The 15,406-nt window shown below is 39.0% G+C and overlaps 1 protein-coding gene across 1 annotated transcript in view; it reads right to left on the bottom strand.

The window, feature by feature from the left end:
- Positions 1 to 360: 360 nt before the first annotated feature.
- The window catches only part of LOC141004314 (desmoglein-2.1-like), a 30,783-nt gene continuing 15,737 nt past the window's right edge, over positions 361 to 15,406 (bottom strand). The window contains exons 4-16 of the mRNA XM_073475745.1: positions 14,047 to 14,175; positions 11,858 to 12,013; positions 11,507 to 11,648; positions 10,878 to 11,058; positions 8,881 to 9,004; positions 8,487 to 8,672; positions 6,460 to 6,809; positions 6,201 to 6,343; positions 5,109 to 5,330; positions 4,678 to 4,920; positions 2,691 to 2,815; positions 2,262 to 2,507; positions 361 to 1,341 (exon numbers count right to left, since the gene is read on the bottom strand). Coding sequence (XP_073331846.1) covers positions 361 to 1,341; positions 2,262 to 2,507; positions 2,691 to 2,815; positions 4,678 to 4,920; positions 5,109 to 5,330; positions 6,201 to 6,343; positions 6,460 to 6,809; positions 8,487 to 8,672; positions 8,881 to 9,004; positions 10,878 to 11,058; positions 11,507 to 11,648; positions 11,858 to 12,013; positions 14,047 to 14,175 — 3,228 coding nt within the window. The remainder of the gene's footprint in view (positions 1,342 to 2,261; positions 2,508 to 2,690; positions 2,816 to 4,677; positions 4,921 to 5,108; positions 5,331 to 6,200; positions 6,344 to 6,459; positions 6,810 to 8,486; positions 8,673 to 8,880; positions 9,005 to 10,877; positions 11,059 to 11,506; positions 11,649 to 11,857; positions 12,014 to 14,046; positions 14,176 to 15,406) is intronic.

A 15,406-nucleotide genomic window follows, 5' to 3' on the forward strand; every position in this document is an offset into this window, starting at 1 on the left:
AAAGTCAATAGATACAGTAGGTGGGCTGGTTTCAGATGGTCAGCTGCCATTGTTGTTATTCCATTTTACTGATTCCATTTAATTTATTTCCTCCTTCCTTGTTTGGTAGTAATGACCATGTACTGTAATGTTGCCTCGCTCCCCAGGTGTTTTGGAGGGCACTGTTTAAAGGCAGTGTGGGATTAACAAACTTCAGGGGAGAAATGCATTGTTAAATTTAAAGAAAGGAGTATGGGGAACTTGTCTTTCCAAAAGCTGTCCTGCATTACTTGAGCATCCCATCACCTCCTGAAGCAAGCCAGAGGGATAGTCTTATTGGCATTACTGAAAAAATTCTGTGTTGTCGTGGCAATCTTTCATTCAGTGAAATTCTCTGGTCTCCTCCACAACCACCTTGCTGAAGGTGGGCGTTGTGCCCACTGTGGTGGTAGATGAACCCAATAAGCTGCTCTGAGAGGCAGCAGATGTGTGGCCATTGCTGTAGAGGACTCTTTGAGAGCCAGAGCTATCACTACTCCTCACAAGGGAGGTCTGGCTCCCCTTCATCACTTTCACTAACCCTGCAGGGACATTGCCCTCCACGACCATCATTGTCTGGGAGCCAGGGAGGTTGCCAGTGTGGATCAGGTTGGCACCGCCCCCCTGGACCCCACTCTTCTCTACCACCATAATGTCAGGACCCTGGGCTTGTCCGGTGGACATCAGTGGCTGTCCCTGAATAACCATGCCTTGGGCAGGACCACTCTGAGTGGCGTTAACCAGTACCATGCCCTGCAGGTTGGTGGCCGGTGCCTCAGCCAGCAGCATGGTGTTCTGAACCTGTGGCTGGACTACGTAGTGCATTGGCTGCATCACAGGGGTGGTGGTGTAGTAGACAGGCTGCTGCTGCTGCAGCAGGAGCATCTGGCCTTGATTTGCCATTCCTTGCTTTACTGTGGTCATCCCTTGTCTCATCGTAGCTGTGTTTTCCTTCACCACCTGAGAGCTCTCAGATGTCTCCCTGACCACATTCTGAACTGTTTTGGGGATGGCTGGCTGCAGCTGGGGTGGAGGGGGCAGCTGCTGGGTAGTCACCACACTTGATACGGAGCTCTTAGTGTTAACAGAGGGAGTGGGTAGTGGAGTTAACACTTGTTTGACTTCCGTTGAGATCTTTTTGCCGCCACACACCTCAGCCAGGGTCTTGAACTTTGGCCCGAGTTCATCGAGGAACTGCAGGTCGTTGTCAGACTCCAGGAGGCTGCAGCAGCCCACTGAGCCAGCACAAGAGCTCTGACCCTCGTAGTCATAGACCAAAAGACCATCCTTTACTCCTTGGTTCTCACTGCCACTGTTCACCTTCTGTTGAAAGAGCAAAAGAATCATCCCTAAGGTTAACTTTTTTGATGACTGAGCAAAAGCATTTTTTGGCATTCATAATGCAAACCGTGTTTGATTTAACTTTTAAAAAATGATCAAAATATATCTAAATAAAATAAAGTTTCATTATTAGTAAATGAAAACACCAGTGGTGTGTGTGTTCACACACTCACAAATTAATGCCTTTCATCCTTGTAAAAAACAATAGCAGTGCATGTTCTTTAAAGCTTGCTTAAAGAGCTCTTAAGAGTAAAGGCCAAACTTCACCTTTGCCTTATCTGGCAGGACAAGTGCACAACATGATTTTGTTGTTGAACAGCTTACGCAAAGAAATTGCAATTGACCTTTTCCAGCTATACCTCTTATCATGTTCGACCATCAAAATAATTTTGACCAGGGTGAAAAGAAAGGTTGTGGGTTAAAGAAAGTAAAGAGTAGAAATATTTAAAGGTTTAATATATGATACTTTCAACAGTAATATAGCAGCAAACAACCATTTACTATGTTAAGATATAGTGGAGTAATGGTGTCCTGAGCAGAGAATGCTCAGAAAATGCTGTGTGTTTAATCAAAGCATCTGTGTTTCTCTGTTTAGGTAGCCTGTCTGGCCACATGTGCATGTTAGTGTAAGCAAGGCCCTCCCTGTCCTCCCTGCGTCAGTTTTCTACAGAACATACTACAGAACAGTAAGCTAAAAAAAAGGTTCTGAAAACATTTCAGACAAATTTGGCAAACAGAATATTGATCCGTATTTGATCAGCGTTGTTTGACAGTTTGATCGGAGATCTGTGAGTAGTGTGTTAAGATGCTGCTTTATTGAATAAACAAAGCAATGCTGGTCATTTAGTGCAATATCTAGTGACAGTGAATGTCAGATATAAAGCCTTCAAATTAATCCTCACCTGAGAATAGTACTGTGCCAGAAAGTGGTCTGGCAGAGCCATGCCGTCATAAATTCCTCCACCGACTCTTGATTCTCTACCCTCAAACTCAGAGTAGACGCCACTGCCGTACCCACATGTCTTGTCTTGGTAAAACATTCCATCAACTTGCATCCCATTCATAGGAGGTATTCCAGTCACGCCAGAACCCACGTTGACCAGGTCTTGTGCAACTTGAATAGGCATTATACAAGTTAACGGCACCTCCTATTATGGGCCAGTGATCAAAATGTTAGAGCAGATACACAGTTATTCTGCTGCCTAGCAGTCAAACGTCACTTCATGCGTCTTTCAAGCAGCACCTCAGTAGCAGGTGACCAGTATGTATGGAAACATTCCTGTCCTCAACAGTGGTGTCATGTGTTTTAAAGGTAAATATGTTGGTCTTACCGTATTGTCTCCCTGGCCCTCAGTGTGGTAGTTAATGAGGTGTGATGTGGGGTCAAAAGGCATCTTAATAAAACTCTGTCCCGCAGCCCCCCCACATTTACAGAAGAGCAGCAACAGAGGAATGACTGTAAAAACAACAACAACAAAGTTTTAGTCTAACTTGAAAGCTGTGATGTGGGGACTGCAGTGGTGGTGTGTCCTCCAAAAAAGGAAGGGCAGTTTCAATTTCCTTGGCACAATACAATATGGTTATGTCTTCTTGTGATAAGCAACCATGTAGTTCTTTACTAGCAACACATGTTGTTTCTATAACTCTTCTGGTGCACGTAGCATGCTGTAATACATCTGACATTTTGTTATTGTCTGACTGTCTGGCCTCTTCAGTGTAGCGTCAGATTTGGCCGATTGCTACCTGCTGCTCAGACTCACAATCACATCTAAAACTGAAAATAACTCTTGAAGAGGGGCTGTTAGAGACTGATATGAATAATTTTCTGACCACAACCACTTCCTTGTGATGGTTGGAGCATTTATAAGGACCTGAAAAATTATTTGTTTTTGTAGGCAGCCTCTTACTGTGAGTGATGGAATAGAAATAAGAACACTTCTTTGTGCAAAAATAACAACAGGTGTGGTCATTAAATACACAGCCTGGTTTCAATGTGTGTGGTCATAAAACTTGCAGTCAAAAAAGAAAACTACAAAATTTGCTGGTGAACCATTTCTGACCATCAGCACACTGTGTACATATCATCGTGATATGCAGCTTTCTGCGGCAACATGGCTGATCCTTGACACACAGATTTTGACGATAAATAAACTAATTAAGTCAATAATTATTACCACGTTATTACCATGTTGAAACCATAGCAGTAAACCACTAGCTTACTAGTTCACTACTTTAGTTTATTTAAATTTGGAAGACCAGCATTGTGAGGATGTGATAGGGCTGTAGCCGGCTCAAGATTTTTTCAGTCGAATCCGATTTTGCTGTTCAATGAAAAGATTCGTCATTATTTTCAGTTCAGCACCACACTAGACTTATTTTAATACTTTTCTTCCTCATCCGTGATGTGAAAACATCAGATTTCCACACAGTTAGAGAAAGTAAAAGTGTGCATCCTGCTCATGGTTCAGTTATGCAATCCCAGTGATGCAACAGAGCATCGCCATCAATTTTTGCCTTGCCCTTTGTGCAAATATTTAAAGCTTTAAAAAGTGTGACTTATTTGACTGTACATTTCTCAACATAATTAAAGGGAAAGTCGGATCAAATTATGTTATACTATCGAAAAATAATCCTTCAGAGGTTTGCTAAAATTTTCACAAATGTCCTGTTCAGGATTGCCTTGACTATAAGAATGACAAATTTGGACTCATTTTACCATGCTTTTTTAAAACAACTGAATGAAAAGTCTGTTAAAAAATTATACGACTATTAATATTCTCATTTTTCACTATAATAAAAATGAATTGTTCAGAGGTTTGCGACCATGACTTTAAGTGTGACAAATATCTACTCATTTTACACTAACTGTGATCATACTGTCCACATTGTTGAAAAGAAACTGAGGCTGCAGTCAGTGATCCCTTTGGTCCCCAAAACAGTTGTTCATTTTTTAAAGATTGGGGCGACGTGGCGATGGTGGTTAACCCAAATAGGGCCCCCTAAAAGTTTGACGTTCACACTCGTGCATGCCTCCACCCATATGAAAAACTGGGATTGGCTCCAGTAACCACCGCAACCTCCTGAAAGGAGGGGATAAAGCGGTAACATCCCTGCGACCCTCACGGATAAAGCGGTTAAGAAAATGCGATGAGAGATGAGATGAGACTCGTGCATGCTGGGCAGCATGGTGGCGCAGTGGTTACCACTGTTGCGTCCAAACACATGCAAGGTTAATCAGACACTTTAAATTGCCTGTCGGTGTAAATGTGAGCGTGAATGATTGTGTCTTCATAGGAACGAGCATCACATTATACTTACGCAGTAAGAGCAGCAGGCCTAGAAGTAGCAGTCCAATGCCTGCAGGTCCTAACTCTGCTCCTTTGCTGATCTGACCATTAGGACCTCGTGTTCTACATTGATTTCCATTCTCACAGGTACAAACTTGGATGGTCACTTTTTGTGGTTCTAAACAGGCCTTTTCCTGCTGGTCCTTCACCAACAATTCCACTTCATAAATACCAGGCCACATGGACTCCTGGGCCCTCAGGATAGCTGCAGTGTCTGCCAGCAACAAGAAAAACATATGCTTTATTCTGACGTTCACTGTACTAAAATACAGACTCAAGATTAAATTTTGCTTTTCCATATTCCACCAGAGGTAATATTTTTAAGGCCTTACCCTAGTATTTATATAAACTATCTACATTTATCTCTCAAAACTTTAAAATAATTGGCAGTGTTCTCCTCACCATTGAGAGGCTCCATCTTCCATTTGCCCTTAGTGCCCTCTGGGACAATGGCAAAGCGAAAAGGTGCTCCATTAGGAAAAACATCCTCATCTTTTGCGTTCACAATAACAGTATCAGTTGTATTACACATAGTCTGGAGGTTCCTGGTCAGCTCGGGGCAGTGGTCATTAGAATCTTTCACCTGGATGGCTATGGTGCCGGTGGCTGTTTTAGCTGGCATGTCTGTGTTGGAAAAACAGAAATAAGATCAGATCATTCAGCATTTCCTCTGTTACTATTTCCATTCTTCAGAGACAAGTTCAGAGACAAGCGCTTAACTCCCCCTGCTGGACAGCAGGTGTACACTGTTTGCTGTTAGTGGTGAGAATTTATGGTGCTCTCAGATTGAATGTGAGGCAAATTTTCTCTTTCATTTATGTTATTTTGACTGCTGGGCTGTTTGTAATGTCTGTTCATTCACCGCCATTGTGGCCATTGCATTGATTATACCAATGTTAACAGAAGCTAGGTAGTATTTTACTAGACATACAGAATGTTTTTGTTACAGCACAGATCTCAAAATCGACCAGAATTATTTTTGCTGTTCAGTTTTCCTCTTGTCTCAGTTCATTCATGAAGTGGAGTCACTAAGCCTTAACATAGGCGCAAATTCTTTATTTCACCTTACTTTGTGCTGCTTAAAGCAAATTTGCATTTTTCCATTTACTGTGTATTCTTTACATTGATTAATTGACTCATTTTGCATGACCTAATATCAACATGCAGAAAAGGTGTCATCTATGTTCCTGAAGAATAATATCTAATCTAATGACTCTATGGCGTTTCCCGTAGAGCCATTCTCAGAGCAAACTTTACATTTTACTTTACCGCTTTTGGCAAGGCTGTAAGATTAGCCAACTTTGAGTGTTTGTTTTATCTATCACTTTCATATTGTGGATTATGTAAGGTAAACACTGTGGCTTGTAGAAGTCTAGTAGAGTTTACATTTTAAGCTTTGAGTTTTAGTAAATTTTTACAGCTATTTCACTAAGAGTCCTAGTCTGACATGTAAAACATCTAGAGCTGGAACAGACACACAGGTGAAGAGTGTACCTTCTGTAATGCACAGCACTTTAGCATAATAGGTCCCATTGACCAGGAATTCAGATTCTCTGTCAGGCTTCTTGTTTAGTTTGATCTTAGCTGTCTTTGGATCGATGGTTAGCCAGTTGTCAGGGTCTGAGCCCTTGGCATACCTGCAGCAGAAATAAGTAGTGTCAGTTGTTATCATTGAGAGTAATACAATTAAGCTGAGAGTGTTTTTATCTATAGAGGCTTTCATGTGTGTGTGTGTGTTTGAGTATGCACTGACCTGACATTCTCAGCTGTTTTCCCAGTGTCTACATCTGTTGCAGGGTAGTGGACAATAACCTTACTAATGTCAATTTCTTCTCCCTCTGAGATGGGAATAGCTTTGACTTTGGGGATAAAAGCTGGCCCCTCAGGCTGATTCTTGACATTGATTTTGATTGGATAGGTTTTGAATTTGTTCCCACTTTGCCATGATGATCCTCCCGAAAAACTGGCACCACTTGCACCACTTGCACCACTTGCACCACCTATACCAACTCCAACACCTGCCCCAGATCCAGGGTGTAGTGGAGCCTTGTTTTTCACAACCAGTCCTAGTTCAAGATCCTTCACATCCTCATAATCCACAGGCTGTGAAATGACACACAGAAACACAATGAACACAAATCTTTATTGAAAGCCTTCCTGTTTGTGTGTATTTGTCAATACATGCTCACAAGATTCCGTAAAATGAGAACTAAAATGCAGATAGTGTCTTAATGTATGTCCACAGTGTAAAGGCCACGTACCATGGATGAGACATTTTCACTGGTTCGACTTTATTGCAAGTTTACAGTTTGAGTTATAGGTATACCAATTAAACTTCTTAAAGTCATAGCTAAGTTTTTGCATCCATTTGGTGGAATTATTGTTTGTATACCTTTTTTCCTGAAAAGAACAGAAACTTGATAGAGCTTAGTTAATCCACCCTTATGACACATTAAGTTGACGCTATGACTCGCCATCTGAGGCCTTTTATGTCTTAAAGAGACCCCCTCAAAGTGTCTAAAATCATAGAGAAGTAAATTATTAATTCAATAAAAAATGAACAACCCTTTTGGAAGAAGCAGAAGATTGGCAGTTCAATATAATAAATTATAATGTAACAACCCCTTTGGAAATGTTAATGAGATCAAATCTAAAGCTAAAACTTAATCCCCGGAAAGTGATGAATCATGTCATCCCTGTTATTTACTTTTGACATCTATTTTAAAGGTCCAATATTATACTCATTTTCAGGTTCATACTTTTGTTGGTTTGCATTATATTGTGTGTAAATGAATTACTACTAATCAGTGTGATCATTGGCTAATATGAGAGTCCTTAGCTCCAAGGAGGCCACATGCACCTCCCAGTGTCAGGGTGTGAAAGTGGAACAGAAACCAGTAAACTTAGAGCAGGAGTTGGTGCGTAATCCCCACCATTTTATTTGATTTCAAATAACCTGTAACTATTTGAATATTGTATTGTATTGTTGTATTGTATTGTATTTGGTGCCAGACTTTAGTGAAAGCTGCTTTGAAGTCTATGGGAGATGCATGGAGAAATACACTTGAACCCAACATAACTACGTTGTATGACTATTGATGAAGAAATGCAAGAAAATGATGAAATGAAATGAAAATGAAAGAACACTTTTCAGAGAGTAGGTTAACGGCTGATTTTTGCCCCAACTGACGGGGCTAATAATATCGTGACCAAATGGGGTGGGTCTGACCAAATACTACTGATGAGACTGCAATTACACTGCGAACAGGAACCTTTCCCAAATTAAATTGAGGGATGAACAACATGCCGATAAGAAAATCAGTCGTTAAACTACTCTCTGAAGTTTACCTTTGAGTTACCGGAGGCATTTCTGGAGTCATATGACATAGATGTTAGGTTTTAGTGTGTTTCTTCATGCATCTCTCATAGACTTCAATACAGCTCTCACCACAGCACCAAAGCATGATTCAGTGACGTAATGTCCCTTCCTTCTTTTTTAGGTTCCTTGCTTTTCAACAAAAGCTTATACCAGTTGGTTCTGCTGTCTGTCTGTAAACATTTGTTCTTTATGTGAGTTACTCCTTTTTTTTCTAGTGTAGTTTCTAGTCATGACTACATCTACTCCTTTCATGATGAGCAAATTATTCTTTTAATTATTTGTGTATGAAGCATGATCACTGCATTTACCACAACTATCCCACAAAAGACTGGGAGACCAACATATACATATACTTCTCCATTAAAAGTTAAACACTGAAACACTGTTGTGTTGCTCATTACCTTGACAAGCATTAGGATGCCCTCGTTGGTCTTGGGGTCTGTTTTAATTTCGAAGTATCCTGCCTCGTTGCCTTTTTCAATGTCAAACACAGCCTCCCAGTTCTCTGTTCCCTTCAAGTCCAGGTCCTCTGTTTTGAGTCTCATCACCTCAACGTTTTGTGTGTTCTCCTCAATGCTGCCCTCATACTGCAAATTGGAATCATAGGATGACAGTAACAGGGTTCATTTTTGCATTATTCGTTTTCTGTGTCTTTGACTTTGATGTGTAAGTTGTGACATGTACACATTTTTTAATTGTATTTTTTCATTTAAAGAAAAAAATTAAACTGTGCAACTCTGAAAACTTTCATTGAAAAACATTTCAACTTTAACCCAATATAAGAAAAAAAATTACCGCATCTTTTTCCAGAGTGGGAGGGTTGTCATTAACATCAAGGATCTTAATGTTAACAGTGCCAGTTCCTGTGTTTCCCCCTGGTTTGCCATTTAAGTCTTGACCCATCACTGTTAGAGTGTACCTTTCAACTTTCTGAAATTAGAAAACATTAGAAATTAAGTATACAATTCAAAGGTGAAGTATGATTAATGTCTGCTGTCTGGGTGCAACATGGAAAAGGCATAGCAGAAAACATATAAGATTCAAAGCCACTGAACAAATGTCTGAGCCACAGTCAATCAGAGTTAGAGCAGGGACTCGCTTTGCTGTATGTTTCAGACGGAAAAAATACCCAAAAAGATTTAATACTACGGAATATTATCAACCTACATAATGAATAGGACTGTTAGGTAAACTATGTCATGGATGTTTTCAGTGCCTGAAATAATACAATATTATATGTGATGAGACATCCTATGGGGAAGGTGTTTAGTCATGACAATGTTACTTAGCCAAGCTGTTCGCTAACTATTTTTGTGACAAATTACTTAATTTTGTGGTCAAACGTTCACAAATTTCAGTGCTTAGTTTGCGTGTGGTTGAGGGAGAAAGAGAGACGGTGGCTGAGCTGACAGCAGCCAGGTGTTGGCGATCGGAGCAGAGGAAAACTTTAGCAGAGAAGTCTAGTCTAGTGGCAGTAAATGTACAGCACAGGTTACATTTTGACCATGATTAAACTCTGCAGCTCCTCACTACCCAAGAAGAATTTATGTAAGAGAGACCACTATCACTATCCATGCTAATATTCACTGTACTGCTATCCATGCTAATCATGCTGATCTTGCTAGAATGAGAGTCTGGTTGTGATGGTAATGGATTATGTTTGACCATTACCCTTGCCCCCATTGTCTGTTTAAAAAAAGATTGTTAACCGTTAGGAAGTAACACTGGCTGGAGTCAGGGTTTAAACTCTGTTTGCAGCCTTTATCAGTCTAATACACTACTCAAAATTAGTTAGGGATATTGGGATATGGGTGCATAAAAGCATATGGGCAATCACGAAAAACACTAAAAAAACACTAACTAATTTTGAGTAGTGTACCTTTTTTACACCAAAAGTGTGAGGCATTTTTAAGCGCAGGTAAACTCACTTAAAAAAGACATTAACCTCCTTTCGCATTGCCAGTGGACAAGTTTGTATTGTTTTTAATTTTTTTGTATGTTTCCTTTTCATGTTTGTAAGGAAACTTAGATGGATGGCATCATAGTGAGACATCGCACTCTGTTTCTCTGTTGAGCGTTGCAAATGCGCAGTACCGTTCAGGCCTGCAAAGAGCTGGTACTGACATAGAGGCTACTCACACTGTAATGGTGGTTACTTTTCTAATATCTTTTACTTCAGTCTCTCTTATATTGATGGCAATTTTAACATTATTTAGATATTACATATTAAACATTGGTTATGACAATAGTTGAGTAGCTAAAGGAGAAATAGAGAAAAATTTGACCATCCGCCACATTTCAAATTATGTCGTAACTGTTACTTTACTAGCCAGTTGGCATAATCAATCATGAGCTGCATTTAATCATTAATGACCAGTTATATTATTAATAAAAAATCATTTTGTTATTTCTATTATAGGTATTTATTAATCAGTAATAATTATAAAAATTCTTGATCCACGAACATCTTTGTCCTCTGCACGCTCAGGGAAAGTGTTTAAAGTATATGGTCTCAGACAGAGACACTGCATGAGAAATAAAGGCCTGTGCATTTCACATTCAGTTTAGGTTTGCCACTACTGGTGCAGCATAGGAGCTGCACAGATTCTTCTTGATGCCCCGGACATCACTAACATTACATTGAGAGTAAAGGTAAAAATGGAAAACCGTTCACTTCTTAGCACAGCTTGCATTCGAACGCGTGGATATTGTAGGTACAGTTGTAATGGCAACGTGTCTACATACGGTACGTCGCTGGATTTGCGTATACACTCTCAAAAACAAAGAAAAACACTGTCTGTGTAGTCCTTTCCTCTCTGTCCAGGGTGGATTTTTTGATGAAGACACTCCCATCCTTGGCAATGTAGAACATGTCATCAGCTGGACTCTGCTCTTTGATAGTATAGGCGATCTGAGAGTTCTCATTCCCTGGTTCATCTATATCAGTTGCACTTATTTTCATAACTGAAGTATCTGTAAATACAGCATTAAAAGAAATCAGTCATTAAACTTAATAGTTCTAATCTAGATACATCCTACTATCTTCAGTCTGATTCAAGCAAACTGAAGGTATTAGATTTCACCCTGCCTGATGTACTAGTTCAGAGGCAACAGGAAAACTGAGCTCAGAAAACAATTCATTTATGTTGTATAATGTACGACTGTATGATGACTTGCCCCATGGTTGAAAACACCATTGTTTACCAGAACTGCCTAGTATTGTGTTGTTGCTATATTGACCCCAAATTGGATCAGTTTTAACCCAGTGTTTTTAATGCTTAGCAACTACACTTAATAGAAAGAGAAACAAAATAGACAATCATAATGTTTCTTTTATTTACAAAGCTATGCAAAGTTGCCAGGTCATTACATAACAGGATAGACATATGTGAAAGTTGGACATAAAAGCAGAAACACTAACCTTTGTCAGTCAGCTCAAACACCTCCCCAAATTGGGTGGTTGGAAACTCTGGAGCGTTGTCATTCACATCTTCAACCTTGATGCGTATGTCAATTTTTTTCTCTACTTCTATGCCAGAAGATTTCTTAGCTATACCTGAAAGCTGAAAAAGGAAAATCAAAAGTTGTCGTCTTTGTCATCTGTCTTAGCAGGCACATTTACATTGTAGTCTTTGACAGTGTAGCAAATGGCTGCCAAATGTTTCAATATTAAATATACAAAGCAGCAATTATTGAATTATATCAAGGGGAAAGTGACATCAAAGTCAAAAAGTAAATTAGAATTGAATAGAATCTGTCATGTGTCACTCACGTTGTACACACTAATGACTTCCCTGTCAAGCAGTCTGGTCACACGAATCTTTCCAGTTTTAGAGTCCACCACAAACACATTGTACGGTTCCATGCTGGCACCAGCGCCTTCTAGATAGTACGTAATGTCTTCCGTGGTTTCAAAATCTGATCGAATCTGAAACACAAAGCAGAAGATGATAATTTAACAACAAAAACAAACTCAAAAGCATTTGCACTGGAAGAAAAAATGAATAACGACAAAAAACAAGTTTCAGAAAAACAAGTGCACTCTGCAGATACATGGTCCAGTGGTCCCCTCTGGGGACTTCTTTGTCTAATTGTGGATTTCATCCAAATACTGTTCTGAAGTTTATCAAAATCAATGTTTGTGTTGTAGCTTGATGTGTATATTATGCTTTACACAAAAAATGTACTTCCACGCAAATTTCCAATTGTATAAAAATCCACACAGAGGGTGAAACTGTGCGTACCGGTACACATCTTTAACACCATGCATACCATGCACACAGTCTTTTCAGTCTGATTACTGTGATGTTGCGAGTTGCAGAAATGATAAGTGTGAATTAGAGTGACATTTTATTTAGAGCTGTTTTATTCAATAAAGGTTGTTAGGATTACATCTATAGTTTAAAAACCCTTCACTATGGTTATGTAGTGATGAATGAGTTGTTAACATTGTTTTACTGTCTTCTGTAATTATATTTCATTAATAATGATCCTCATGTAAATAAACAAATAAATACTTGATCTTCATATACGTAAATCAAGATTATTTTCCTGTATTAGTGGGGAGTAAGAATACCTTCAGGTGTAACCGGCACTATATAAAGGGCTGTAGCCTTGCATAATGGCTGTGCCACATGATACAAAAGCTGCTTTGGTGTTGCTAGAGGACATTGTCAATGCGCAATTTAGGCTCAAGCAGAGAGAGCGCGGGGATCCCCTTTCCACTTACAGTAGCTTGCACACTCTCATTGGGGCCTCTTGCTTGAAATCAGACCACTTTTTTTAACTCCTCCAAGATCTGTGGCTCTGAACTCACGCGTTCACCGCTTCTGTCCCTTTCTTCCATGTCACTTGCTTCATTTTGTTGCTAAAGCCAGAACTGAAACCCCCAAATAATACTCTTTGTCATCTGTCAGTCTGATCAATCATTACTTCAAGTTCATGGTCCATAAAATTACACTTCCTGTTCTTCAACTGCTTCTTTGCTTCTAACATTTCTCCTCAACACTAAACTAAATTCTGGTCCTTTATATGCAAACAAGGTCATTTGGGGCATGTTTAGAGCTACTTATAGTGAATTGTGGGGAAGGTCAGACAGCTTGTGCACGCGCATAAAATTTCAGGAGCGTTGATGTATGAGGAAAAGACACGTGGGGACAAGTGTACGTAGGGGTTTTCTAAATCTGACGAAAAGACTGCGTATGCATGTTTGCTGTTTCGTGTGTACACAGATTTCTACAGCTGAATATACACAGAGTTTTTCCTTTCCTTAGTGTTATACAAAGCTTTTTTTGTGCATGTAAAACATCTGCAAAGTTACAAAGTCCAATCAAAAGGGAGTAATTCTATCCTGCTAAAAACATTGCAGCAGTGATTCACCCTATTTTTCTGTTACTTGTCTATGTCACCATTTAACACAGCACAACCTCCAGATGTTGGATTGTCCTTCACCTAGGTAAATGTTGTGCTGAAGTCATTGTCAGTTGTTGTTATATGAAAATGTGGAAGGTACTAGCAAAGCAGACCATTTCTCTGATGTTGGCTGTAAGAATCAACACAAAAGTCATCATCCATTTCCATCTGAGGATGTCAAGAACCAGTGCATTAATTTTATTTTTTTATGTAAATGTGATTAAAACATCTCTACAAGTTGTTGACAAGGGTTGGTAACGTATGTTTAGCCATTTTGTTTTACTGTTTTAATTGGAGGGCAGCCAACTGTTCTTGGCGTTGTAGTACTGAGGTACAGTCAAGAAAATCTGTGTGAACGTTGAGCCTCATAGGAAGCCAACTAAATAAGAAGAGTAGGTTGGATGCAAGTTACAGTAAAGTATAGAAAAATAATATAGTCTATAGAGCTGGACCACTGGAGCAAAAATCTGTCGGCTTACGCCGGTGGTTTTGCTTGAGAATTGGTGGATAGAATCAAGTGTGTCAGTGAATCAGTAATCAGTGTCTCACCTTGCTAATATATTCTACTTGAGTGTAGTCTTCATTTTCATTCAGTGGTACTGGAGGGAGAATCCATTCTCTTCTTTTTCTCACCACATTTTCTCCAGCGTTGGCCTTCACCACAGCAACGACCAGCAGCTGTAATACAGTAGATGGAAATACTTCACAATCCTTACCTAATAGAATGGTCTACGATCCAAACATGTAAAGTCAGCTGCTTATCTAAATGGTTATCATATCAATAGGTCCCTAGCACAGAATACAACTGTACCACAAAGTACAAAAATTGTGCTTAATAATTAATCGTAGGATAATTTAAGCATAATTTTACAGAGCAAACTATGTTCAGTGGAACTACTTTAATGTCATAAATTAAAATGGTTCAGCACCAGAGGGAGCAACATCAGATTTGTGATGAAAAATGGTTTCGCTTTTCAGTCTGTGTGGCATGTGGCGAACCACAAGGATCCATCACAGGGCCTTCATGTTTCTTTCTTATATCAGTGATTATTAATGAATTTGCAAATGTTTCATGCTTTTCTTTGTTGCTGATATCAATACGATTTATTGTTTGAGACTTCCATGGTATAATCAAAATATGATTTAATCATAATTAATGTTCATTAAATAAAAGAAAAAATAATATTACATCTAATATCTAATATTGTACTTTTAGAATAAAATCTGCTAAAGATTATGCTAAATTGTTTGCATGTGGAACAGAAACCCAGTGTTTGTCATACACAGATTAGGTCACATTTTCAGAAGACCCATAATATATTAATTTATAATATAATAATTTACCCATTCAATCACAGAAAAATGAAAGCTGTAGAAATCATTGGAATTGGAATATGTTGTTTACAAGTGTATGAAAACTTTTGACCACAACTGTGTATTTACGACAATTCAGGTACAGTATATTTGGCGACTCATTTTAGCATTTTATACTTACACTATTTTTTCACTATTCAATGTAAGCCTACTAGTGCACCTGGTTGTTGTGATGTTGATTTTGATCAGCTACATATTTAACAACATGCTTCCTCCACACACACACTCACCTGCTATTATGACAACAGAATTACAGGACAAAGAATCCTGAACACGAGGTGTGTTTTTTGGCCAACTGTATAAACGTATTTCTAAGGAAGAACACTGATAACATTGTTGGTAGAGAGAAAACAGAAAGATGAAATTGTCTCTCTTATTTTTACTTTATTTGTATTTGTGCATGTCTTATTAGGGCAAATTATATTTTCATATTTTTTTATTGGTTTATTTTCTGGTCCATATATATCAAACAGAATGACAAATATTCTCATAGCAACTTACAAAAGCAATAAAACATGATAATGAAATATCTCTA

The sequence above is a fragment of the Pagrus major genome, chromosome 11 (assembly GCF_040436345.1).
Source record: "Pagrus major chromosome 11, Pma_NU_1.0".
In the NCBI taxonomy this organism is placed as follows: Eukaryota; Metazoa; Chordata; class Actinopteri; order Spariformes; family Sparidae; genus Pagrus; species Pagrus major.